Source organism: Saccoglossus kowalevskii, chromosome 7 (genome assembly GCF_978046115.1).
Source record: "Saccoglossus kowalevskii chromosome 7, keSacKowa6.1, whole genome shotgun sequence".
Taxonomy (NCBI): Eukaryota; Metazoa; Hemichordata; class Enteropneusta; family Harrimaniidae; genus Saccoglossus; species Saccoglossus kowalevskii.
In genome coordinates this window covers 12044493-12071398 of record NC_140647.1, presented here as the reverse complement: position 1 = coordinate 12071398, position 26906 = coordinate 12044493, and the positions used below count along the sequence as shown (strand labels likewise).

The following is a 26906-nucleotide window of genomic DNA, read 5'->3' as shown; positions in this document are numbered from 1 at the left end:
TAGTGGTCGTCATGGACACATGTGTTTGATATGGGTCTCATACTACACATAGCAACTAATGCACATGTGCATCAAGTGTGTTGTTTATTTAAACGTAATTTGAAACTACGCAATCAACAAATGTGTTCAATGTGAGTATCATACTACACATAGCGACATGTACGCATATAGGTAAAATTTGTTGTTTATTTATTTACCTTATTTAAATGTACATGGTGCTGATGACAACAATGTAATCAATCAGGTTTGTATTTCACTACACTACAACACAATCAAAAATACCCTGGGTATTGCGGGTTGTGTTGTACCATGGCCTGGCTAATGCCAATGCAGATTAAAAATAATAAGCAATTGCATTAAATGTCTCTGCTGAATTATTAAGTTTTTGAGAATTTTGTACAGAATAGGATCTTTATACCTTAGGTAATATGTATGAATTGTATTATTGGAAAAGTAGCACAAGTAAAATTTTACTTTTTAAACTGTTATTAGGACATAGAGAATGCTATAAATAAGGTTGAATATTAAGAGTCAAGAATCGTCTGATTTTAAAATGTGTTTGTACTGTGACTGCAGTGTCTTCCAACTAAATTTAGTTGTGTCAATCTGAAACAAAAAACAAAACAAAAACAAATTGTCTGTAGATTATCAGGATATCACAACTTACTAAATGTCGAACAATTTATATTTCTGTTGCAGTTTTACCTGTAAATTCTTGTTACGTATGAGGTGAGGATGACGACAGAACTCCCTCAGTCTCTTGAATAGTTGTTGATCTGTCCGGTATAAACACTCCTCTGATATTGAAAGATAATAACAGTGTTCAGAAATTAATACTGTCTACAATTCATACCTAGCTTAATAGGCAAAATTTAAGTTTCAATAAAAAAGAACGATTTCAGTAGTTTAATCATTGAGGGCACTGTTTATGAAATATAAGTGAGGGTTGATTATTCTGAACATTACACTCCTTAAAAAAAAGCATTTATATAAGTCTTGTGATATGCCGGAAACTTTGTTTTCAGTTCACATTATTATTAATACCAAAACATTATAGTAATGTGCCTGATTTTGACATAGCTGTTGAAGATGTCAAGAAATTTGAGAAAATAACAACAAACTTGCGCCAAATGGACTCGAGTATTGCTTATATGTGGACTGTATTGTGTATAAAATAGAATGTTGAAAGTTTGCTAGGGTAATTTATTTTATTTTTTCTGGTACATTTACCACCAAAAAAAGCTGATTTTTAAGATTAAATTATGGCACTAACTCTGAGTATTATCGTGTTCATTGATAGCACCATTTTAATTGCTCACAATTGCTAACTACACAACGGATAGTTTGGGTCACAATTCCTGATAGGGGTACTGTGCATTTCTTGTATAATTTTTTGTTCATAGTGTTTCCTAAGTGTCTGTAAAATTTGAAATTTTTCAGATGGTGCCTTTTTAACTTCTATTTTATGGCAATGTTCACATAGTCTCTGTTCCATAGATGTTTTTGTGTGTTGTATATTTGCCTGATTTATGGTATGCAAGTTCTAGATATACACTTTACCTTTTGAAATGTTCTCAAACAATAATCAAACTTACAAATTTTGTTCTAGAATTATATTGTCTTTGAAATCAAAAAGGTAAAAGAAATTTACTAAAATTGGAATTTGAACATTTGACAACTTCTAAAAATAAAATTTATGCAGAAAGTATTGTTCTGGCAATTTGAGCCAGTTGAGCCTAGTGAATTCCCTTTGTTTTCATCCTTGTTCATGACAATTCCTGGCAAATAAACCTCTGTGTCAACATGTTCTCTTCTATACAGAAGATTCCAGCGTATAAATACACCAAACTTGCTCCATATTTGAATAGTATTATAAACAAAAAACTTCATTTGTTGTATACTAGCTGAATTATTAAAATTTTACTTCTTTTGACCTCTGTAGTTTATGTAAGCACATGCACTACCAATAAAGGTAATCATGTCATATATACATAGTACTGAGAGTGTGTGCCTTGATATTGACCTGCACTCTGTAGAACATGTCACATGTATTTCAGGGATTCAGTTTTTTATCACTCCAGTGCAAATTACCAATTAGTTGTATATGTTTTAGGAATAGAATATTGCTTTATAAATTTTAATTGGCGCAGTCTAAGTCGTATGACATGCCACTGATGACACAACTAATTATGCTAATTTATTGGCATGTCATTGATGCAGCAGAAAATCATACATTGATATAGTGAGTTTGAAAAAACATCTTACTTTAGTTATAGAGTATATAATTTTGTGATATTAAACAATTTTGTTTGTGTCTTAAGTCACCTAAATGGTCACATACATTTTTTTTTATTTTTCGAAGAGTGACCTCCCCAATAGTCAACAAAGACACTCAACTTCATTTTGGGATTTCATTTTGTCTAAAGATCCCCACAAAATCAGTTCTGTTAGAGGGCACTTCTCCAAAATCAGTCCTGTTAGAGGGCACTTCTACAAAATCAGTCCTGTTAGAGGGCACTTCTACAAAATCAGTCTTGTTAGAGGGCACTTCTACAAAATCAGTCCTGTTAGAGGGCACTTCTACAAAATCAGTCCTGCTAGAGGGCACTTCTACAAAATCAGTCCTGCTAGAGAGCACTTCTACAAAATCAGTCATGTTAGAGGGCACTTCTACAAAATCAGTCATGTTAGAGGGCACTTCTACAAAATCAGTCCTGTTAGAGGGCACTTCTACAAAATCAGTCCTGTTAGAGGGCACTTCTACAAAATCAGTCCTGTTAGAGGGCACTTCTACAAAATCAGTCCTGCTAGAGGGCACTTCTACAAAATCAGTCATGTTAGAGGGCACTTCTACAAAATCAGTCCTGCTAGAGGGCACTTCTACAAAATCAGTCCTGTTAGAGGGCACTCCTACAAAATCAGTCCTGTTAGAGGGCACTTCTACAAAATCAGTCCTGTTAGAGGGCACTTCTACAAAATCAGTCATGTTAGAGGGCACTTCTACAAAATCAGTCCTGCTAGAGGGCACTTCTACAAAATCAGTCCTGTTAGAGGGCACTCCTACAAAATCAGTCCTGTTAGAGGGCACTTCTACAAAATCAGTCCTGTTAGAGGGCACTTCTACAAAATCAGTCATGTTAGAGGGCACTTCTACAAAATCAGTCCTGCTAGAGGGTGCTTCTACAAAATCAGTCCTGCTAGAGGGCACTTCTACAAAATCAGTCCTGCTAGAGGGCACTTCTACAAAATCAGTTCTGTTAGAGGGCACTTCTACAAAATCAGTCCTGTTAGAGGGCACTTCTACAAAATCAGTCCTGTTAGAGGGCACTTCTACAAAATCAGTCCTGCTAGAGGGCACTTCTACAAAATCAGTCCTGCTAGAGAGCACTTCTACAAAATCAGTCATGTTAGAGGGCACTTCTACAAAATCAGTCATGTTAGAGGGCACTTCTACAAAATCAGTCCTGTTAGAGGGCACTTCTACAAAATCAGTCCTGTTAGAGGGCACTTCTACAAAATCAGTCCTGTTAGAGGGCACTTCTACAAAATCAGTCCTGTTAGAGGGCACTTCTACAAAATCAGTCCGGTTAGAGGGCACTTCTACAAAATCAGTCATGTTAGAGGGCACTTCTACAAAATCAGTCCTGTTAGAGGGCACTTCTACAAAATCAGTCCTGTTAGAGGGCACTTCTACAAAATCAGTCCTGTTAGAGGGCACTTCTACAAAATCAGTCCTGCTAGAGGGCACTTCTACAAAATCAGTCCTGTTAGAGGACACTTCTACAAAATCAGTCCGGTTAGAGGGCACTTCTACAAAATCAGTCCTGTTAGAGGGCACTTCTACAAAATCAGTCCTGTTAGAGGGCACTTCTACAAAATCAGTCCTGCTAGAGGGCGCTTCAACAAAATCAGTCCTGCTAGAGAACGCTTCTACAAAATCAGTCCGGTTAGAGGAATAGACATACACATTAGGACATAATACCCAAAGTACAAATGTTTTTAACGTAATTTCTAAATACCTGGGAATATTTCCGGATAAACTAGTTTATTTGGACACAGAGGGAAGCACTTGAAATGAACAGCTTCTAACCTAAAAAAGAATCAAAGCATATAAAAAAAGTATTTCCAAAAATAAAAATATAAAAGTGAGTCCAAATTCCCTTCATGCAGTTACAATAACACTAAAAGGTCAGTATATCCAAACAAGTATGCTTAATGCATAGAAATGTAATACAAGATTATTGAACTCACTCATACATAATTACATTGCATATTGGGTCCCACCCCATGCATTTAGTGCAGGATTATTAAAACACTCTCATAGAAATCCTATAGATTACAATTCTTGATCGAAAATATCAAAATTACATGATTTTGTTTTTAAAATATTGCACAGACTCATAGGATGCATTCAGTATATGATTATTAAAACACTCGAATAAAAATGCTATAGAATTCATGATTGAACATGACATGATTACATGATTATTTAGATACTGCATGGAAACCCGATAGGATTTCCTAACCTAATAAAGGAATATTAAACCACTTACATCGAAACTCCGTAGAATTCATGATTTGCAGTGGACACAGCAACGTCAGCGATTTGTAGAATTGAGAAAAAGTCTTGCTTACTTTCCTGGTACCCCCAATTTATAATATAATCATTCAGTTTTTCTTTAGCTTCTATGAATACGTCTGAGAATAAAAATAAAACAGAAATGAGAGAGAAGTTACTTTTTTAAATAAATTACTTCTATTTTGCATATGATTATGACTGATATAGTAAGCAGTTGTGCATCAGGTCATGTTTAGGTTAGAGTGGTACTGGTTGTGGTTGGTTTAGAGTGGTACTGGTTGTGGTTGGTTTATATGTGATAGGTTTAAAGGTGGTGGTTGGTTTACAGTGGTACAGGTAGTGAACAAAATAAGACGGACCAGCGGGAAAATGGTAAAATACTGCAGGAGTTAGAAAGGACAAATTTTTCGAGTGCAACTCTTCGTCAGTGTAACTGGACAGGAAACAGGAATACAATACTATACAAACAAGGTAGTGGTTGGTTCAGGTAATGGCTGGTTTATAGTGATAGATTTAAAAGTGGTGGTTGGTTTTCAGTGGTACAGGTGATTGTGTAATAGGTCGTTGTTGTTTTATAGTGATTAGTTCACAGGTTGTGGCAAGGTAACAGGTTGGTAACAGTGGTTTATTTCTCCAACTCAAAATATAATGTTTCAAGAGGTTAAGAAATTATGTCACACTTACCCGGTATGTCTGAAAACGATTCTCCCAAAACTGAAAGATGAAACTTAACTCCACATTCCACAAGTTTATAGATTGCCTCAAAAAAGATGTCTGGACCCTTGTCATGTTCCCTGCATTAAAACAAGAAATTAACAACACGGACTACTATTCACTGTATACTTAGATACTGTAAATTTTACTTCAGCAACATGCTTGCTAGTTAAATCCATGCAGGTCAGATACACATATAAAGGTCAGGTTTCCATAGATGAGAAAGTTCTAATCATTTTATGGTAGCTACTGACTCAAGTGACCTGGATACTCAGATTTTATAAGCACACGGATGATTACAGCACACAGGGCTGACAGCCATTCTGTTCTCTAAACATAATAGCACCAAGTAATGGTGCATGGCAAATGGGCACTGCTGAGTGACTAAGGAGCTGTGCTGACTATGGAGGCTTGCCGTGAAAACATTAATCACTATGTAATATGTAAGCAGAATTAATAACACACTACAAGGTAATGTGAACAAAAGAGGAAGAGGAAGAGGAAAATATGGCAAATATAAAATGATAGCCCATATGGTTCAAATAGCTCCACTACAGGAACAACAGAAAAGACAATTAAGTTGTTATAAGGTAGTTGTTGACATGTGACATGAGCTACAGTTAATTTGAAGTAATTAATGATTTAAAAAAAATATTGTTTGCATAATTCATTTTAAATTGTTTGACTTTTCAAGTAATAATCGCAATATTCATAATCCAACTTTTTTGGTTGTGGAAAAAATTTTGTTTTGCTGACAATACAACATTGAGGTACTAAGCATGCAGAGCAGGGAGCAAATGGATTTTAAAAATGATGCTATATTGTATTAGGGATTTGACTCTGGTTGTTAAAAAAATCTGTAAGAGTTAGTAGTCTTAGAATAATTTATGTGCACATTAATGAGATCATGTGTCACCCGGCCAACTTGTGTATTAATTGAGGTAACGATGCTAGGGACCACCAAACACTAATGAATTCAGGTAGATTCCAAGAAGACAATAAAAGCAAAAATATAGATTACTTACCACCTGTGAGCCCATAGAATGTGCAATGGCCTTGTTTCATCCAGAGATGAGGCTCTCGACGTGATGACCGGGAAATTAATGGGAAAATATAACACTTGGCATTTGGGTTGAATTTTAGATGATATCCCGTGTGGACGATGATCTGGTATAAGTTTCAGAAATGAATCAATAGATGACAAAAAGGATTCCATGTTGTAAAGAGAGTTGAATAATACTAAATCTGCAACTAAACTTTAAACAATAAACATACACAGGTGTTAGTAAACAATGCAAAGTCCTATAAATGATGACAAAAACATTATATTTGATGCTTCAAATAGCCTGGTACACTACCTAGTTTGACACCAAATGTTGGAATTCATACAAGCTTCCTGTAAATGTGAAATAACATCACTTAGACTATAATGTATATGAACGAAAGCGGAGTGATGGCTATAATAGTCATATGCAGTTTACATATGACAAACCACATGATGCAGGGCTACCTACTTGAAAACTGTGGGGGGGGGGAATTGTCATTTTATTTATTTATACATCTGCATAACAAGACAAATTTCAGTTTTGCATTTGTTTGATCTCCACAACATTTTTCATAGGATAGGATATTTTATTTGGCACGTACACAATACAGAGCTAGTGTAAAGTCCAAAATAACACAAACAAAATAAACTAAAACAATTCTAAAACATGAAAAACAAATTTTGCTAGACTACTACAAATAAAAAGATCAGAACTTGAAAAAATCGAAACAAAAATATCCTCTCCAGCTAATAGTTGTAGACTAGGGGCATAAACATAGAATGCTGTAAATAATGAATTTCTTAATTCCCTAATTTTGTCATGATTACATCTGAAAAGGTAATGTTTTTCATCACCAACTTCATTACAGTTACACAGATGACAGAATCTGTCTTCTCTTTTAATGCCTCTATGTCGACCTTTTTCTACTGGTAGCTGATTGGCTGAAATCCTGAATTTGGTTAAAACATTTCTAAATTTCCTGTTTTTGGTGTTTTCTAAATATTGTTCAAATTTAATAAAAGATTTAAAAGTGCTATAAGTGCGAAAGTTTGTTATTATCTGTTTTGGTGATTTCATATGATATCTTCCAGCCCTGTCCTAATATTCAAAATAATCCTCTCCTGGAAAATGAGTTTGGAAAAAAAAAATTACTGACCAAGATAAAATCTGGTTGTACCCATACTGGAAATCTCTTTCTTGTTGTTTTCTCACAGGATATATCAACTGGTTTTCATGAAAGTAGAGGACTTTCTTGAGTCTTGACAGATCTGGTCTTAAAGCCACAAGCTCTGCTAAGTTCAGTACTGAGCTTGCAAATAATGTTCTATGAATGAAAATAAACAGTACCATGACAAGACAATTTTATCAATTTTGGCCTTCAAAATGGATGACCTAATCTAAATTTCGAGGCCCGGAACACACTTAACTCATTTTTAAAAATATAAATAATGAATACATATTGTAAATATAAATATATCGATACATGTTAAATATTTATTTCACTAAAAAATGTTTGCCAGATTTCTTTGACTTTTACCATATGTTTTGTTTTTCGCTATTGTCATAGTCAACTAGTTTTCACACAAAAGATGTGTCAAACACCCATGAAAATGAGATTTTTGACTCATTTGACATTGGTTCCTATGGTGATAAGGTTACATAATATATCAAAATTTCGTTTGGGTACATATAGTGAAAATATAATTAGGTTGTTATACGATTGTTATGGCTGTCACAATTTTTTAGGACATTCTAACGAATATTTTTTATGAAAAAATGTATTTATATGAATTCCTACGGAAACAATTCCAAAATTTTTGCACTTTTTCAGACTGTTTTTTTCCAACAAAATATTTTGTACTAGGTACAAATCAACAATTATGTAAGACTTTTGAAACAAATAAACATGATATTTTTTTGACTGTATTTAATAGGTAGAACAACTCACCAACAAGCCCTAAGACATTATAGTTTTGATGATTCAAAAACAATCTTGAGGTGGAATATGCTACTATGTGTTGTGACATATGAGAATAGATATTAACTATTGAACTATTAAACTAACTATTAAACTATTTTGTCACAAAATCTGTCTACAATTAATTTTAATATGTGAATATTCTATTTTCACTGTCAAATATGCATAAAAAATTTGACACAAGAGGGCGTTCTGATATAAACGTTTATAAATTACAGTCCAAATCTTAATTTTTTTGTTGGAAATATTGATATGCTGATTTAAGACTTACTTGTTACATGTGTTAGGAATTATCTCAGCAAAATACAATGCCGATGTCCTGGCTTTCCAGTGCCATTTTTTAGCCGGAAGTGTCCATATAGAAGTACCTCCAACCTCAGCATGTAACAGATCGATCAGCTGTTTATGTGAACCGCCATAGAAAGGTTCCAGTAACAACACGTCAACTTGCGAAGTAGACATCGAAACACGCATGGAAAGCAGAATGTACGCGTATTATGTGCTATTGCAAATAAATGACGGCGAACTTGAAGGTGAAACGTCCTATTGGTGAAACGACATAATAATCATGATATTATCATAGCCGTTTTTGTTCAATTTTCAAAAGAAAAAAACATCACTGAACTCGAAGATGCTAAAGTGTGCACAAAATATTGCCACGATCGGTTCGTTTAAGACTCAACCCAGTCACTTCCACGCTATTACATTCTAAACTATCAAGTGTATGCTTGTCGACTGCTAGTGACCTCTGGCATTTGACCTGTAGTCATATGACTAGTGTAAAACGAACACACAAATTAAATAAACTCTAAAGGGCGCTATATTGAAATCTGATCACTGGACGAGTCATCTGCGCTTAAAGTGAGACTGAAGGGAACTTAGCTTTTCAAAACTATTCCTTCAGACATACGTAGAATTTTTGTAGAGTTATAAGTTGTGTATACTTTTGATAAACATTTTTGTCATATGTCACGTGATGATTTGACGCTACTACTAATGCAACAACTGTTGTTTGTTTTCACGTTCGATTTCACGTTTTACACGGGATGGAAAAGAGTATATTATTGTGAATTACGACCGAACTTTAGACTTGAAATTTGTATTGAGCATTTTTATTATGAGGTGTGATACAACGATATTTGTTATGTAATTGTAAGGATGTGATGCCAACACGTGATTTGAGCAATTACCACCAAATTTGGCACTTTAAAATTCCCATTGAGTAATACTATGAAAGGGTGTTAAGCTACGATATGAATTGAGTAATTATCACCAAATGTTACACTCCAAAATAGCCATTGAGTAATACTGTTAAAGGAAGTTGTACTATAATGTGAATTTAGAAATTACCACCAAATCTTGCACTTCAAAGTACCCATTGAGTAATACTATACTATAAAGGGGTGTTATTCTACGAAGTAAATTGTGTAATTACCATCAAAACCAACACTTCAAAATGTTCATTGAGAAATACAATTTAAGGGCGTTACACTTCCACATTCCGATTGTTATATACAATAACGACTGCCACCGTAGCATAACATTGTATTTTATTTTAAAGCTGAATAAAGTTTTACTTTCTTCTTTCCTTCAATACAAATTTTACGATCGAATTCAGGTGATTATTTGACGTGAATGTAGAAATAGCATATCCAATCACCATACAGTATTCGATCACCACAATAGATATACTAGTAATCCCCGTGAAGTGTGGTCATTTACACATCGAATTGAATGGATGGTGTAGATGACCGGTGAATATATATTCCTAATAGTTATCACCTCCGAGGTTTTCGGAAAGGTGTTAACAACCCAGTAAAGTGAATAAATACAGGAGCAGGAGAGACCCCTGTTACTTCAGTCGTGTTCAGTTACAGTATCACATCGTACTCTCGCATTTCAATTACAACCAATTTTATAATCGAAAATGGCGAAAGTTCTTATTGTATGGTTGCAACCAGAACGTGATTGCGGGAAAGAAGAAGTAGTGTCGTCTTCTAGGATCAAGTCAAAACAATACGCAGTAGGAGATGAAGTGAAGGTGAAATATCGAAGTACCTTCTATAAGGCTCAAGTTAAAAGAATGCCCGGTGGTAAGTTCCGTACATACATGTATATTTGTGTCGAAGTGATACATTATTAATATGAACGTCCTTCAAAACACTCCACCAACTACAAATACCGCAAACGGAATGTATGTACTTCTGTATTTATCATCGTTCCTTGTATTTTCTCAATAACCAAGTTCATATCAGTGATAAATTGCAACGATTTAATGGTTTCAACTCGTGGTTGACACAGGACGTCATCTCATTCTTGTTCACATCTTTACACGGCTAGTCTCAAGTTGTTGGCGCTTAAATTGACGAGATCCGTCTCCTCTCGCATATCTGACGTTCGTTTTGTACTTTTTTCAAATGTAATTTCAAATGTGCTTCTAAACTATTTATTTAATTTATGTTACAGGAAAGAGTAATGTCAGACGCAGCAACGAAGATCTTTCTCTATCGAAGATTTCAAAGCCTGTTACCATAGACACGGTCATTGACAGCACGGCAAACTCACCACCACCTACGCCTACAATTGAACAATCTACATTCAATTCTATTTTAGAATTACTACATACCATTCGACATGATCAAATGAAGATGATGTCAGATATCCAAAAGATCAAAGCTGATGTTCGACTTATCAACGAAAACCCGCATCATATGGAATAATTTCACATCTATCTCCATCTCATCGACATTAGACAGACATTACAGCGACCAGTTTGGAAGACAGTTGAGGGATAGAGGCAAATGTAAAGTGGACTTTGATCACTGTATTTTATTACAACTACACTTCATAGTTGAACTACAGTGAAAACATGTATCATTTTTCTGGAATGATTTAAAATACTCAATTACTCCGTATTTGACTAGTTTCTTCAAGTCATATTATTCACATGAATTGTCCACCGACTTGTAAACACCTTTGTTATACATAAACTCTCCAAGCATATTTGAATAGACGTGTGAAAAATCAATCTTCGTGGTCGAATCTCGACTGGTTTTCTTATTTTAATGCGCAAAACCCAAACTATGTGTGAGAATCTTTGAAATCGCTCTCGTTATTCTCCACTGATTATGACATTATTAATATTTTATTTAGCCGAGTTGTTGAATGGGTTTTACTATCATTTTACTATGAAAATGTTATTTTCAATGACGCAATAAAATATTATTTTTATTCTCTTATGTACTTTCCTGTATCATGTATCATTTTTCTGGAATGATTTAAAATACTCAATTACTCCGTATTTGACTAGTTTCTTCAAGTCATATTATTCACATGAATTGTCCACCGACTTGTAAACACCTTTGTTATACATAAACTCTCCAAGCATATTTGAATAGACGTGTGAAAAATCAATCTTCGTGGTCGAATCTCGACTGGTTTTCTTATTTTAATGCGCAAAACCCAAACTATGTGTGAGAATCTTTGAAATCGCTCTCGTTATTCTCCACTGATTATGACATTATTAATATTTTATTTAGCCGAGTTGTTGAATGGGTTTTACTATCATTTTACTATGAAAATGTTATTTTCAATGACGCAATAAAATATTATTTTTATTCTCTTATGTACTTTCCTGTATTATGTCTCTAAACTAAGTATCTGGTATTCAACACTGGTGACGCCATCACCGTATATTGTCGCTACGAGGTGTGTCGTGTATATACACGTATCACGTAGTTTATCACATCTATATCTAGCCTGTCCAAGTTTATAAGTTTTATGAGATAAATTATGTCATTGGATATATGTTTTCTCAATATAAAAGCAAATGATAATATACCGGCCTGTTTTTATTTGTGATTGTGTTTGTCATTTATGAACGACACAAACTGACGATAGCTATAAAGCGCCATCTACGACACAATTATCATGGTTTGACACTTGTTTCTGTAATATTCGATAACGAGAAGGTGTCGTGTGTTAATTACAAGCCATTTGCTTTCTGTCTATTCAGTGTCCATGGAACAGCGGACAAGAAGTTTCAGTGTACATTGTATCAATGTAACAGTTCATTTGTAAACAGACGGTGATGCGTTATGACAAATATCATTTTCGTGGCCAACGTTTAAACGGTTGTGTTAATCAGTTATAGTCACTTCGTACCAAAACCACTTCGTATAACACAGTCGCTTTGAATTGATGGTGTTGGAAATATCTACTGCTTTGAAGTTACATATAGTCGGTGGTCGTCGCGCAGCGCATTTTTCCAGAATCCAGTGCGCACTTCTACTGGAAATCATGAGTTTTGACCTTAGCGGCATTTGCACTAATTACTGTGAATGACTCGTTCGATACCTTCCAATCACTGGAGAAATACTTAATTAAAGCTTGGAAACGTCTCCGTTCGTACTCGTTGGTCTGTGCAACCATGGAGGTAGAAAAGCCATGGTGCAACAGTCAAAGTCGCCATCTTTGTTCATAAGAGACCCATATCTCGCGCATGCGTGGCGCGACGACCACCGCTCTTTTACACTTGGATTTGAATAACCTCTGATTGACAACCATCTTGATAATTCGCACAGTTGGAGGTTTAAAACATATCTTGTCAACTTTATTATTATATATTTATTATTACTAGAAAATCTCCTCCAACTGGTAAACTAATTTCGATTTTTTTTCATACACCGGTTTAGCTTCTTGAGATGGATACTGTCAACATGTGTAGTGACCATATAAGGATAAATACCATCTATTTAATGTGACCTGTAACCACCCTCTTGACATTTGTATGTCGAGCCACGGTGCACTAACTGCATGATACCAGGGCAAAGACTTGTCTTAGATAGTGTGTTTCGTTCATTGTTGTACACGTCCGCGTCTTGCTCTGATATCAACAGATGAGCAGCGAGTCGTCCTTTATTGACTGCACAATGTGCAGATGAAACTACAATGTGAAATGTATGTTCGGTTTCTGTCACATGGCTTGGGTTATAATAACAAATACACATAATTGAGAACAAATATCATTTATTGACACTCGGAAATTACCATACAGTCCATATAGTATATGTGAACCAAGTAATTTATTACAACATACATGTACATGTATATTTGTGTCACAATAAATATCTATATTACAGTGATAGTTTTGATGGCGCTGTACCATAAAAAGATACTAATAGAAGATACTATGCTACAGTGTAAACTGAGTAATTTCAGCCAAGCATTACGTCGAGTAATATCATTAGAGGAAGTATTGCTACGATATAAATTGGGTAATTACGACCAAAATGTCCATTGAGTTACACTTGAAATTGGACATTGAGTTATACCATTGAGGGGTCTTATGCTACAATGTAAATTAAATTGGTTAATTACCACCAAACGTTACACTTCAAAATGTCTATTGAGTAATACTATAAAAGGTGTTATGCTACGATGTAAATTGAGTTACCACCAAACGTTACACTTCAAAATGTCTATTGAGTAATACTATAAAAGGTGTTATGCTACGATGTGAATTGAGTTACCACCAAACGTTACACTTCAAAATGTCTATTGAGTAATACTATAAAAGGTGTTATGCTACGATGTGAATTGAGTTACCACCAAACGTTACACTTCAAAATGTCTATTGAGTAATACTATAAAAGGTGTTATGTTACGATGTGAATTGAGTTACCACCAAACGTTACACTTCAAAATGTCCATTGAGTAATACTATAAAAGGTGTTATGCTATGATGTAAATTGAGTTACCACCAAACGTTACACACCAAAATGTCCATCGAGTAATACTATAAAAGGTGTTATGCTACGATGTGAATTGAGTTACCACCAAACGTTATATTTTAAAATGTCCATTGAGTAATACTATAAAAGGTGTTATGCTACGATGTGAACTGAGTTACCACCAAACGTTACACTTCAAAATGTCCATCGAGTAATACTATAAAAGGTGTTATGTTACGATGTAAATTGAGTTACCACCAAACGTTACACTTCAAAATGTCCATTGAGTAATACTATAAAAGGTGTTATGCTACGATGTAAATTGAGTTACCACCAAACGTTACACTTCAAAATGTCCATTGAGTAATACTATAAAAGGTTTTATGCTACGATGTAAATTGAGTTACCACCAAACGTTACACTTCAAAATGTCCATCGAGTAATACTATAAAAGGTGTTATGCTACGATGTAAATTGAGTTACCACCAAACGTTACACTGCAAAATGTCTATTGAGTAATACTATACAAGGTGTTATGCTACGATGTGAATTGAGTTACCACCAAACGTTATACTTCAAAATGTCCTTCGAGTAATACTATAAAAGGTGTTATGCTACGATGTAAATTGAGTTACCACCAAACGTTACACTTCAAAATGTCCATCGAGTAATACTATAAAAGGTGTTATGCTACGATGTAAATTGAGTTACCACCAAACGTTACACTTCAAAATGTCCATTGAGTAATACTATACAAGGTGTTATGCTACGATGTGAATTGAGTTACCACCAAACGTTATACTTCAAAATGTCTATTGAGTAATACTATACAAGGTGTTATGCTACGATGTGAATTGAGTTACCACCAAACGTTATACTTCAAAATGTCCTTCGAGTAATACTATAAAAGGTGTTATGATACGATGTAAATTGAGTTACCACCAAACGTTACACTTCAAAATGTCCATCGAGTAATACTATAAAAGGTGTTATGCTACGATGTGAATTGAGTTACCACCAAACGTTACACTTCAAAATGTCTATTGAGTAATACTATAAAAGGTGTTATGCTACGATGTGAACTGAGTTACCACCAAACGTTACACTTCAAAATGTCCATTGAGTAATACTATAAAAGGTGTTATGCTACGATGTGAACTGAGTTACCACCAAACGTTACACTTCAAAATGTCCATTGAGTAATACTATAAAAGGTTTTATGCTACGATGTAAATTGAGTTACCACCAAACGTTACACTTCAAAATGTCCTTTGAGTAATACTATAAAAGGTGTTATGCTACGATGTAAATTGAGTTACCACCAAAAGTTACACTTCAAAATGTCCATTGAGTAATACTATAAAAGGTGTTATGCTACGATGTAAATTGAGTTACCACCAAACGTTACACTTCAAAATGTCCATTGAGTAATACTATAAAAGGTGTTATGCTACGATGTGAATTGAGTTACCACCAAACGTTACACTTCAAAATGTCCATTGAGTAATACTATAAAAGGTGTTATGCTACGATGTGAATTGAGTTACCACCAAACGTTACACTTCAAAATGTCCATCAAGTAATACTATAAAAGGTTTTATGTTACGATGTAAATTGAGTTACCACCAAACGTTACACTTCAAAATGTCCATCGAGTAATACAATAAAAGGTGTTGTGCTACGATGTAAATTGAGTTACCACCAAACGTTACACTTCAAAATGTCCATTGAGTAATACTATAAAAGGTGTTATGTTACGATGTAAATTGAGTTACCACCAAACGTTACACTTCAAAATGTCCATCGAGTAATACTATAAAAGGTGTTATGTTACGATGTAAATTGAGTTACCACCAAACGTTACACTTCAAAATGTCCATTGAGTAATACTATAAAAGGTGTTATGTAACGATGTGAATTGAGTTACCACCAAACGTTACACTTCAAAATGTCCATTGAGTAATACTATAAAAGGTGTTATGCTATGATGTAAATTGAGTTACCACCAAACGTTACACACCAAAATGTCCATCGAGTAATACTATAAAAGGTGTTATGCTACGATGTGAACTGAGTTACCACCAAACGTTACACTTCAAAATGTCCATCGAGTAATACTATAAAAGGTGTTATGTTACGATGTAAATTGAGTTACCACCAAACGTTACACTTCAAAATGTCTATTGAGTAATACTATACAAGGTGTTATGCTACGATGTGAATTGAGTTACCACCAAACGTTATACTTTAAAATGTCCATCGAGTAATACTATAAAAGGTGTTATGCTACGATGTAAATTGAGTTACCACCAAACGTTACACTTCAAAATGTCCATCGAGTAATACTATAAAAGGTGTTATGCTACGATGTAAATTGAGTTACCACCAAACGTTACACTGCAAAATGTCTATTGAGTAATACTATACAAGGTGTTATGCTACGATGTGAATTGAGTTACCACCAAACGTTATACTTCAAAATGTCCTTCGAGTAATACTATAAAAGGTGTTATGATACGATGTAAATTGAGTTACCACCAAACGTTACACTTCAAAATGTCCATCGAGTAATACTATAAAAGGTGTTATGTTACGATGTGAATTGAGTTACCACCAAATGTTACACTTCAAAATGTCCATTGAGTAATACTATAAAAGGTGTTATGCTATGATGTAAATTGAGTTACCACCAAACGTTACACACCAAAATGTCCATCGAGTAATACTATAAAAGGTGTTATGCTACGATGTAAATTGAGTTACTACCAAACGTTACACTTCAAAATGTCCATTGAGTAATACTATAAAAGGTGTTATGCTACGATGTAAATTGAGTTACCACCAAACGTTACACTTCAAAATGTCCATTGAGTAATACTATAAAAGGTTTTATGCTACGATGTAAATTGAGTTACCACCAAACGTTACACTTCAAAATGTCCATCGAGTAATACTATAAAAGGTGTTATGCTACGATGTAAATTGAGTTACCACCAAACGTTACACTGCAAAATGTCTATTGAGTAATACTATACAAGGTGTTATGCTACGATGTGAATTGAGTTACCACCAAACGTTATACTTCAAAATGTCCTTCGAGTAATACTATAAAAGGTGTTATGCTACGATGTAAATTGAGTTACCACCAAACGTTACACTTCAAAATGTCCATCGAGTAATACTATAAAAGGTGTTATGCTACGATGTAAATTGAGTTACCACCAAACGTTACACTTCAAAATGTCCATTGAGTAATACTATACAAGGTGTTATGCTACGATGTGAATTGAGTTACCACCAAACGTTATACTTCAAAATGTCTATTGAGTAATACTATACAAGGTGTTATGCTACGATGTGAATTGAGTTACCACCAAACGTTATACTTCAAAATGTCCTTCGAGTAATACTATAAAAGGTGTTATGATACGATGTAAATTGAGTTACCACCAAACGTTACACTTCAAAATGTCCATCGAGTAATACTATAAAAGGTGTTATGCTACGATGTGAATTGAGTTACCACCAAACGTTACACTTCAAAATGTCTATTGAGTAATACTATAAAAGGTGTTTTGCTACGATGTAAATTGAGTTACCACCAAACGTTTCACTTCAAAATGTCCATAGAGTAATACTATAAAAGGTGTTATGCTACGATGTAAATTGAGTTACCACCAAACGTTACACTTCAAAATGTCCATTGAGTAATACTCTAAAAGGTGTTATGCTACGAAGTAAATTGAGTAATTAACACCCTACGTTACATTTTGAACTCTTTGAACAATACCATTGATCATAATAATTAACTTTGCCAATCGTTTTCTTCTAAACCTAAGTAAAGTTTTGATTTTTTTCTTTCCTGCGACTATTTTTTGTGAATGTAGAAGCGTTTCTCTTCTGCAATTATACGATGCATAATTCTGTGAATCAAATATCCAATCACAATACAGTATTCAATCAATACAATGAATGTAATATACCTGTGAAGTGTGGTGATTCATACATCGAATTCAATGTATTGTGTAGACAGTCGGTGAATAGATATTCCCAATAGTTATCACCTCTGAGGTTTTCGGAAAGATGTTAACAACCCAGTAAAGTGAATAAATACAGGAGCAGGAGAGACCCCTGTTACCCCAGTCGTATTTAGTTACAGTATCACATCGTACTCTCGCATTTCAATTACAACCAATTTTATAATCGAAAATGGCTTCAAAAGTTGTTATTGTATGGTTGCAACCAGAACGTGATTGCGGGAAAGAAGAAGAAGTGTCGTCTTCTAGAATCAAGTCAAAACACTATGCAGTTGGAGATGAAGTGAAGGTGAAATATCGAAGTGCCTTCTTATAAGGCCCAAGTTAAAAGAATGCCCGGTGGTAAGTTTTGTTGTTAAATATTGTAACAATGTCTACTGTTGCTATGACAACATTAATCCCGATATGTGAACTAACCGAGTAATTCTAATTTGTTTATTTATTTAATTTATATTACAGGAAAGCGTAATGCCAGACGCATCAACGAAGATATTTCTCTATCGAAGATTTCAAGTCATATACCAGTAGAATCAAAGCCGGTTACCATGGATACGGTCATTGACAGCACGGCAAACTCACCACCATCTACGCCTACAATTGAACAATCTACATTCAATTTTATTTTAGAATTACTACATACCATTCGACATGATCAAATGGGGATGATGTCAGATATCCAAAAGATCAAAGCAGATGTTCAACTTATCAACGAGAACCCGCATCATATGAAATAATTTCACACCAATCTCCATCTCATCAACATTAGACAGACATTACAGCGACCAGTTTGAAAGACAGTAGAAAAAAGCGTCATCGACAAATGTAAACCTACTTCTTCTCGGCTGTTCAAATTGTTCCAGGACGTTTTAAAACACGTCATGTCCAGTTCCCGAATTTCTTTGTCAGATCTTCACATGAATTATCAATCAACATGTATATGCCTTTGTCCACATAAATACTCCATTGATATAGATGTGATACACGAGAGAAATGAATCTGTGAGTTCGAATCTCACGCAAGTTGACTCACATAGAATTTCATTGTAATAACTGGTCGGTTCTAGTTGTTTCCGGTATCATATCTCTCGGCTATACACAAACTTTGGACGATCGTTGGAAGTGTACTCGATATTCAACACAGATTATATTGGAATTAGAGAAACTTTTTTTTAGCTGAATTGTTGTACGGGTTTTATCATTTGTTAATATGTTATTTCTGAAGTTGCAATAAAACTATTATTGTTATTACTACAGATTATCTCAAGTATTATATCTCTAGATTGAATGTCAAATTTTCACCACTGGTGGCGCCTCGCTAGTCGCTATATATAAATAGTTGCTGAACATCGTTAGAAATACTGTCTAAAATTAACAATAGACATTACTACTAGTTTGGTCGATTCGCTAAAAACATCACTTGATTGAACACGACTTTTCCTTGCACCAGTCGATGTTATACAGGTATCACATGTTAGAAATAAACGTTCTATTTGGGGGAATGTGTAATTGATTCGAACACAACAAATGACCCCCCCCCCCCTCAAAGGTGCTCGCTATACAGAGGTTTGACCGTAGTTTATTCAAATACATGTGTTACATAATTTAGCAGCACTTTACATGCTTCGGTCTAGATGTAAATTACCACCCATTGCGTAATATCATGAGAAGGCGTTATACCTGTGTACTATTAAGTTTGTAAGGTATGGAAGTGTTTTTCTTGAGTAAAAAAGGTATCCTGTGGTATGATCATTTCCATGACTGTTGTGAGTGGAAATGATACATGAATAGTCTGCATCACACGTGAAAATAATTTCTAAACTCCAAAAATGTCTGCGAGAAGCTTGGGATTCTGTTACTGTAAAAACTTTATTTTTCAGTACTTTTGCTGAAGGGATGAATCGATGAAAATTAAATACAGCGAAAATCCATTTTTCTTATATTCTACATTCAACTCATCAAAAATCAGTGAAAATTTTTATGAAACAGACAAAATGTCTATTCAGCGGAAATTAATTCCAGGTAAAATTAAGTATTTTACAGTATGTTCCCAGACGAAAATTACCCAGAAACCGTAACAATTCCATAGAAGAAGTTTGTACGACTGTGTGGAATAATAGTGAGCTATGTTAAATTCTGTTCTTTTACTGGTTAACCTGGCATTCCATACTATTCATATGAAAACATTGGCATACACAGTCACTATATTTTCAAAGCAGTTAAGACAAACATGATGACGAAGCGCAGCAAACTAAGTTATGATAAGAGCTTGTTTTCAAAATAGAAACATTACCATCCAGTTCCTGAACATTTCTTGTAACATATCGTTTCACATATTTTAAACAGTTGTTTTAAACTCGATGCACAAAATTGAGGACTAGGGGACGATTACAACATGTGCTAAAAACGCAAAGACCCATGGGTAGGCGCTTGTTTAAAAAACAAAGATATGCTATGATCGCCTGCGCCACACGCAGGTGAATACTCCCCCACTATAATTTTTGTGACATCTATACTCTAAGTGTCTCATTGCCATGGTGATTTTCAAAAATGTTTAACTATTGATCTGGGCATTTTGATTCTTTTCAAAAGTAAACAATCTGTACTGTGGGAGTACCAATCAACGCAAAGCAGAGGTAGATTGAACGTCGTATTGTCGGAGTGCATACTTTGAGGTATCCTCATAATAACCTTATTATTATTATACATTTTTTCTTTCCAAGGATACATCATAAAATCAAAAAAGTTTAGAACAGAATCAGTCAATTCAGTGTGGAATCCAGTCAAACCTTGGTGTCAGCCATGTTTGTTTTTATAATTAGAGGACACTTACGAGCGTAATCATTTCACTATTTGGAATTCGCATTTCCTTATATGGTAGGATGATAATACCCCATAAAATACTGCACGCTGTAACTAATGGCGGTGACAGATGTATAATAATGTTCGTTAAGATAGCTCAATACAGTTCTAAAAAAATCTTTGGATATTTGTTATTTTTGTGAATAGAGTGCTCATTGCTATACAATGTCATATAAGATAAAATTAATTAGTGGTAAGAATCAAAATGTTCAGATAAATGTGATATAACTGTATGTGTTTTTCAGAATTAATAAACGGACTAGAGAAAAAAGAAAACACGACTCGTGCAATTAGAAATAAAGGGGTACAGAGTAATTTGTAAAAAATGCCCTATGCTAACATATGGGCGATAGAACCACCAAGCTTGAGAAACTGTATTGAGCAACCTTAAGGCATAAAACTCATTCATGGTATAATATACATTCAGTTACTTACCGCTGTACATGTAACTCAAAGTCAACTTGTGGTTTAAAGTGAACAAATAAAGTTATTCTTTGCCCAGCAATAAGACAAAACTCATCTACATTGTACCACACTACAGTGGTATACAATAAACATTATACATGTACATACACTAACATGTAGTTTTTCTAAAGTACTAACTTTTTATTTCTTGATTATCCCTGGCAGTATTATTACCATATCTGTGACACACACAATTGATTTGACATAATCATAAAAAATCTATAAAGTTCTCAATCATCATCTTTCTGTGTTTGCTGTTTTTGTTTTTCCTTTTCATGTTTGGCAGTAGCTTCTATTGAATGTTTTTGTTTCTCTGTCAGGTTTTCAAGCGCATTTTTGGCAATTTTCCTCGCTGATTCAACTTGCATTTCGGCTTGTTGGATTCTCTCACTTGCTAGTATAGCTGCAGCATCACACCCTGAGAAAATAAAGCATTATAGAATGACCAGCTTTATACTATAAAATAGTGTACATTTCAATAAATGACCATTCCATGCTCTGTATCATTCACTTCTAAAAAAAAAGCAAATACGATAGTGACATGATAGATATACAGTGAATACTGTAAAGGGGTTAATTATTCACTGGGTTTTAATTTGGCTTATTTCGCTGACTGGGAAAAGGCGCTAAATTAAAACCCAGTGAATATGTAAAATTTAGCATAGAACACATTGTCTAAATGATAAAACCGTGAATTTAAAACCCACTGAATATGTCTGAAATGATAAATCAGTGAAATTTAAACCCAGTGAAAATTAGTCATTTTACAGTATACACAAATGATGAAAGTCATAATAATTCAAGTTTTCCTGTTATAATAATGAGTAGGTTTTTGGATGATGGCCAGCTGAAGAGTCAAGTCAAGAAATGATGAAAACCTCCAGTTTGTGAAGAACCCTGTCATATAGTCATCAATAAATTAACAGCACCATCGTGACAGCATATCCTGTTTTTCAAAGTTATTTGAGGATCATTTCATTAATATGCATTTTCTGAGTGAAATTGTGAAGTGAGGTGCAGCTCTGTAAATTTTCACACTCTGGTTTAAATCTCATTCCAAAACAACAAAAATGTATAACAGACAAATAAAAGCACATTACATAAACAGAAACTGTAGTGAAATGTTTTGACAGAATACATGTATGTAGTTACCAATTATTCATGTATACAATTTATGTAGATATTTTATTTGACATTACCTGATTGAAATGCAGCTTGCATAGTGGATTCCATCACTTTAACAGCAAAGTGTAACATAGACTCAAGTTGCTGGTAGAAAAACACACACACAGTGATTACAGAAGGTCATATGTCATTTCAGTGACATATACAGGACTTACTTAAACAGTGACCTAGACTAAGGCGTCTAAACAGCTATGCAGTGATACAAGCAGATGCTTATACTTAAACAAGTATTCATTTAGCAGGTGCTGAATCTGCCACTTAGTTTTAGAGATGAAAAGAATTTAGTGCATACCACATCAACATAAATTTCTATAAACAAGTTCTTTCTGACCTTTTGAAGGAAGCAGATTTAATTTTGAGTTATTAACAGCATTTTTTTATTAAATGCATATTTTCCCTTCACGACTTTATTAACAATTTTGTGCCAAAACTGTTTCATATGGGCAAGTAGACAGGGTTACATCTATCCATGGTTAACATATACACTCACCTCCACTTGTAATCTCTTGGTTTCTATTTCACCTCTGACCTCTATCATCAACATCCCCACTTTTTCTTGTTCAAATTCATTTGCTAACATCATAATTTGATGGTCCATTAAAGACATCAAGGTGTACATTTCCTACAACCGAGATAAATTATGTATGCACAAGGTATTATTATACATCTGACATTTAAAACAATAGAATTCACCCATAAAATGCCATAAATAATGAGTGTTTGAAATTATCATGGAAGTGATTGAATGTCTTCCTTATTTTGAAATCATGCGTTATGTTAGTCACATCTAAACACTTTACAGTGTTCTACTTGATTGTTACATCGTGGCTTACCTTTGCATAGTCCTGCAATGTTTCAATAAGTGCTAGTGTGGTCTGTGATAACAAAGTGGAAGCAGCATTCACAGTCAGGGATGTGGCATTCTTTATTATACTTGTATGAGTCAAACTGCTAGCATCAATATCCTATGTCAAGATATTTTAGGAAACAAAAATGGTTAAGGATCCAAATCAAAATTGAAATAAATTCAGTGACTTTCTGTGTTAGAATTGATTCATTTTTAAATCTGGGTTTGTTAAGGAGGGGGGCAGCACAAAAGTACACACACACAGAGACGGTGTTTGGGTACAGTAGGGGGTATTTATTACTAATCTAAAACTCACATTACTACTACTGATGAGATCAGTGGTCTGCCCCTTTAACAACTAGCGTTGGAAATGTCAAAGGTGACAGTTCAAAGGTGATATATAAATCACTTGTAAGGCTGATCCAGGGGAGACCACTGGTAACTGTTGTATGTACTACAAACCGAAAACACTACGAATGAAATTCCCCTAAAGGGAAAAAAAAAAACAAGGAAAAAAAAAAAAAAAAAAACAATCTCATAACTGGCAAGAAAACAAAAAAACGAAAGTACAGTAAAACCAGAATTCAGCAGACTTGTTAATGATAAAAGACAATAGGAATTAATGTTACATAGTTGATAATATAAAGACTGTAAACATTGCAACAGAAATATCTCAAAGCTGTACATAATTAGGAAATGCAAAAAAAAAACAAAAACAAATCACAAATGTTATACAATGTCAAGGCATATTAAAGTAAATATTAAATGCTGTAAATAGCAGTAACAAGAATCCCTTACAAGCCAGAGTGGGAAAAGGGGGGGTAAGCAGAGAAGGCACTGTAAACTTGGCGGCTGCAGCGATCGCAATGATATTAGTTTGAAAATGCCACGACTTGTGAGTTAGTTTATTTACTTAAGTTAATCCTCGATTAAAGTTCACAAGGTGGGTCTCTGATTCGTTGATCAATATCGTATTTGCATGTGACCCATGACCTGCAGGCATTAGGCCAAACCCTAATTTAAAACTGGTTATATCATAACCAAGCCTTAAATCTGGGTTTGTTAAGGAGGGGGGCAGCACAAAAGTACACACACACAGAGACGGTGTTTGGGTACAGTAGGGGGTATTTATTACTAATCTAAAACTCACATTACTACTACTGATGAGATCAGTGGTCTGCCCCTTTAACAACTAGCGTTGGAAATGTCAAAGGTGACAGTTCAAAGCCACCCTACTAGTATTCTCGGAATCTCACTTGCAAAGACACTGAATAAAATTAATGGCAACAAAAATAAGAAATGTAATTGTACAAAAAATATTATAAAGGATAATTTTTATTTTCATTGCACAAGACCAGACGTTTCAGTGAGCATAGAATCAGTTTGTAAAACACATGACAGTCAGATTATGAATGCCTGTCTCACTGATTTATGTAACTATGACAACCAAACATACAAAATGTATACATGTATCATGTATGTATCATGTATCTAAGCGAAAATAAAGTATTCTACAGTATATATACAGTATACCTCAGTAGCAATGCAAAGATATTTTGCAATATTGAAAAGCAAGAAACTTACAGGTAATTTAGATGTGCTCGTCTTACTCTCAGATTCATCTGGTTTAACTGCAAGTGCTGCATATATGGAGATTCCAGATCCAATTCCCAATATTCTGGATACTGTGGAAGGACATCTAGTGATATTTCTTGCAGACTGTGTAATCATCTGCCCAGCCTTTATGTTTGAATACTGTTTGGCTGCATTTAATATAATCCTGTGATATACCACAACAAATGATATTGATTAGATAGTGTATGAACTATACAATAACATGGAAATAAATTATGTGTGTTGAAAAATACCATGAACTAGAGTTGATATACTTTTACATCTCCGGTAAGAAAATACAAAAATATTTATTTCAAATCATACAATGTTTTCGTAAACGTGGTTGAGTATACATGTATCTATGATGATTACAATGTATTATATGTAACCATGTCATTGACATTATGATACGGTGGTGTGAGTTAGTGTGGTTAGTTTAAATGGAAATTCTGCCGTCGGTTGGTCATTTTGAATCTTAAGATATATGTATACCATCATGTATCAACTATTAACCCAGTACAAATGTACTAAGAAAATGTACTGTACAAATGGCCATTTTGAATCAAAAAGAAATAGAAGCATACAAGATATATGTATACCATCATGTACATGTGTATCAACTATTAACCCAGTTTGGGAAAAAACATGGTACAAATGGGCTGCCATAACAGAGCCCAACGCACAAGCTCCCAGGGTTGGTCTATTGGTTGTCAAATGTATTTACCGGGTATATCCCATACATGGAATGAAACGTATTATATTTATGAATGAGATATGGACATGGATTGCTCTTCTCACAAATTGTCTGGGATCTTTAATTAAGTGTATTATAAATATGGTAACACCCATCTTGATTGCATTCGGGAAGAGTTGCTTCCGACCATCAACCCCACCCACCCTAATGGATTTTTTTCATGCACCGCCCACTGCAGGGATATGATACCACTGATACAATCCATCAATGTGAAAGCGAGGCTTGAGACACAAATAGTCAAAAATTGTCACGGCATGATAAAAGTGAATCACAATTGCATATGCCCATCTACAGACAAGTGTCCTCAAGAGGAGCCTATACATATAAACTAGGGAGGGCGATAGCGAGTTATGGTTTAGAGTGACTGGGGTGGAGCTGGCTAAATAAACTCTTACCCCAAAAGAATTCAAGAGAAATGGACCAGTTTCTAAGTGGTCCGCTTCTTGCTTATCCACTAGTCTTTACAAACCGTAGCTGCAGCTATACAAACCGGATCCCCTCCACACCCCCATATCCAACGTACACAGCCGAAATGACCGTTCACCAGCCAGTTTTCTGACATGGCTTAGTTGCTCGTCTGTTACACGTCATACATTGCACGTTAGGAAAATTAAAATATTAAATGATACACTGTTACAACATGTTAATGATGTTTACACCCGGAAATGAAATCTACGTAAACCACGCGATTTCAGCGGAATGACGACATCGTGTTACTGGAGCAATGCTTGCGGCTTAGAATCGATTTGTTGCATCTTACCTTCTTACACAATTAGCGTTCATAATGTTCGTGAACCGATTATCAAATGATATCACTAATACAACATAAAACTGCGTGTAAATACACAGCGACGCGAGACTAAACTATGGGCGCAGACATTTTCCTTTTGGACGTAGCCTTTTTCGAAATGCAAAATCCAACATTATTTATTTCGCTAAAGTTACAATTTGCCTACTATTTATTCCCACCATAATTACTATTATTTTATTGCTAATATTAACATATTAAAATTTGGCCCATATTTTATAGAAGAGTACATCAAATATGGTGTTGAATTATATTGTCTCCGAACGAGGTTATCAGATTACCCGTCATT

The 26906-nt window shown here is 34.5% G+C and overlaps 2 protein-coding genes across 2 annotated transcripts; both read right to left on the bottom strand.

Annotated features, from left to right (window-relative positions):
• Positions 1-172: 172 nt before the first annotated feature.
• LOC100375794 (tRNA-queuosine alpha-mannosyltransferase-like) lies at positions 173-8942 on the bottom strand. The gene is made up of 8 exons (XM_002730369.4): positions 8589-8942; positions 7496-7663; positions 6319-6549; positions 5264-5373; positions 4554-4698; positions 4020-4090; positions 706-797; positions 173-606 (listed from the first exon to the last, which is right to left on the bottom strand). Exons 1-8 carry the CDS (start codon positions 8789-8791, stop codon positions 532-534), a joined length of 1095 nt encoding a protein of 364 aa, XP_002730415.2. The 5' UTR covers positions 8792-8942; the 3' UTR covers positions 173-531.
• A 12584-nt stretch (positions 8943-21526) lies between these two features.
• On the bottom strand, positions 21527-26699 carry LOC100374901 (diablo IAP-binding mitochondrial protein-like). Its single transcript, XM_002730363.3, has 6 exons — positions 26570-26699; positions 25026-25221; positions 23428-23559; positions 23085-23216; positions 22609-22678; positions 21527-21827 (listed from the first exon to the last, which is right to left on the bottom strand). The coding sequence occupies exons 1-6, from the start codon at positions 26590-26592 to the stop codon at positions 21640-21642; spliced, it is 741 nt and encodes a 246-aa protein (XP_002730409.1). The 5' UTR covers positions 26593-26699; the 3' UTR covers positions 21527-21639.
• Positions 26700-26906: the final 207 nt, after the last annotated feature.